At 41.6% G+C, this 2,418-nt stretch overlaps 1 protein-coding gene across 1 annotated transcript; it reads right to left on the bottom strand.

Annotated features, from left to right (window-relative positions):
• LOC109834631 (CBL-interacting protein kinase 4-like) lies at positions 1-1,075 on the bottom strand. The gene is given in 6 exon segments (XM_020402664.1): positions 1-540; positions 542-662; positions 664-845; positions 847-920; positions 923-949; positions 952-1,075. Coding segments are annotated over 6 exon segments (999 nt in total). The 5' UTR covers positions 1,007-1,075.

Raw genomic sequence — 2,418 nt, 5'->3', positions numbered from 1 at the left:
CTACGTTGGCCCGTCGAACAGCCCCGACAAGTCCAGCCCCGGCGACATCGATATTATATCAAACGCGTTCATCGAAGGCAGCGGAGCAGCCGGGGGATCGAACGTGTCCGCCTGCTCCTCAGTCGCGGGCGGCGCCGGAGGCAGATACGACAGCAGGTTAAGACGCTCGTCCAGGCTATAGGCTCTCCTAATCCAAGGCATGTCCATCAACCCCTCGATAGTAATCCTCGTGTCCGGGTTCGGATCCAGGAGCTTATCGATAACCCGCTTGGCCGACGGCGAGAACCAATCCGGGATCTTATAAGCCCGGAGCTGGATGCTTTTGTACATGGACGGTATGTTAGAGTCGTTGAAAGGTAGGAATCCAGCGAGGAGCACGTAGAGTATGACCCCGCAAGACCAGGCGTCGGCCTTGGCGCCGTCGTAGCCCTTTCGCCGGAGAACCTCGGGCGCCGTGTAAGCCGGGGTCCCGCACGCGCGTGTGAAGAAGCCGTCGAGCCGAAGCTGGTCCGGGAGCGCCGAGAGCCCAAAATCCGAGAGGCTTCAGGTTGCCGTCGCGATCGACGAGCAGATTCTCGGGCTTCACGTCGCGGTGGGACACGCCGCGAGCGTGGCAGAAGCGGAGCGCGGAGATCAGCTGCTGGAAGTATCGGCGAGCGCGGGCTCGGTAGGCGGCCGCGGCGAGCGAGGCGGGAGAAGAGCTCGCCGCCTTTGGCGTGCTCCATGACGAGGTAGATCTTGGACTTGGTGCCATGACTTCGTGGAGCTTGAGGATGTTGGGTGGTCGGCGAGCCGGCGCATTGCGAGACCTCTCGGAGGATCAGAGGGGCGGCGCCGGAGCTTACGAGCGTTCGGCTTGTCGAGGACCTTGACGGCGACAGGTGATGAGTCGGAGACGGAGCGAGCGTAGTAGACTTTGCGAAGGTGCCGCGGCCCAGGAGACGGCCAACTCGTACTTGCCGAGGAGGAGGCCCGGCCGTATTTCGTCTCGTTTCTTGATGCTCATGTCTCCCCTTTTTTTTTATCTTTTTATTTTTATTTTTTTGTTTACAGATGGGAGGAAGGGGTTTGTTGTGTGATGGGTTTATATACGGGAAGGTAGGGGTGGTAAATGATCGAATCGAATCGAATACTAAGGTGTTCATATTTGTATTTGTTTAAAATTATCGAATTCGAATGCGGACTCTATTATTCATATATCTAGTTTTTCGAATTCGAACTCGAATACTTAGTATTTGATAAATATTCATGAATATTCACGAATACTTATCGAATATCAAAGTATATTTATTTCGTTAAAGAGTTTAATTTTCAAATAGTATTATAATTTATAAATAAAAATTACTTCTTTATAATATATGGTGTATATATATTTAAATCAAAATTTTAATTAGAAAACAGATTTAAGATTATTTAAGTCTTAAAATCTATATATAAAACTTAAGTAGAAATGGTAAATGGGTTAAAAATATGACATCATATGTGTAATAATACAAATAATAAGCTGTGATCAAATTTTAAACGAATATTTAATAGACAAACGAATCGAATATACATCTGGTTAAATTCTATTCGTTAATAAACTCGAATACTAAAAACTATTTGTTTAGTGATAAATGAACTATCGAATCGAATATGACCGAATAGTTATTCGAACAATTATCGAACCATTTATTAATTATTTGGTTCATTTCCACCCCTACGGGAAGGGGAGGAGATGCTGATTAATTATTTAATTGGGTAGGGTGTTATTTGCTGTTGTGATATTTAAGTTATAATGAGAGGGGTAGATAGTTTATAGCTGGGACGAGATGAATATTTTATTTCGAGATTAACCTTTTTGAATGTCGTTATTTATTTTATTACATCCAGTAGAAGTTGTTGCTAGTTTGTTAAGGGGGTGTTTGGAATTTCTACAAATTATAGGAAATGGTTTTCATCCAAAATATGATTTTATTGTATTTCTTTAAAAATTATAGGAAAAGTTTTGAGAAGTCAAAAAGTGTTAATTTTCTTGTTTTTTTTACTTTACTTGTTTGGTTTAAAACAAGAAAATGGTCCATAACACCTCCTAATTTTATAGAAATTAAACCAAACACCTCCTAATTTTATAGAAAAGTGTCAACTTTATTGAGAAGTGTCAATGTGGTGTCAGATTTCTGGGTGATTTTCACCCATTTTGAGAAGAAATTGATTTCTATACATTTTGGTATTTTTTTGTACTTTACTGAAAATATTTTTGTAAATTTTTTAAACCAAACACAATTTACGAAAATCTACAGAAAATTTTTAATTACAGAATTATTATTATTAGACATTTTAAGAAAACTTTTCTATAAAATTGTGCAACCAAAATACCCTCTAACCGAAGATATCAATAGATTTAGGGGCTGTTTGGTTCGTTTCCTTGATATAGAG

The sequence above is a fragment of the Asparagus officinalis genome, chromosome 3 (assembly GCF_001876935.1).
Source record: "Asparagus officinalis chromosome 3, Aspof.V1, whole genome shotgun sequence".
Lineage (NCBI taxonomy): Eukaryota > Viridiplantae > Streptophyta > Magnoliopsida > Asparagales > Asparagaceae > Asparagus > Asparagus officinalis.
This window is presented reverse-complemented; position numbering and strand designations above follow the sequence as displayed.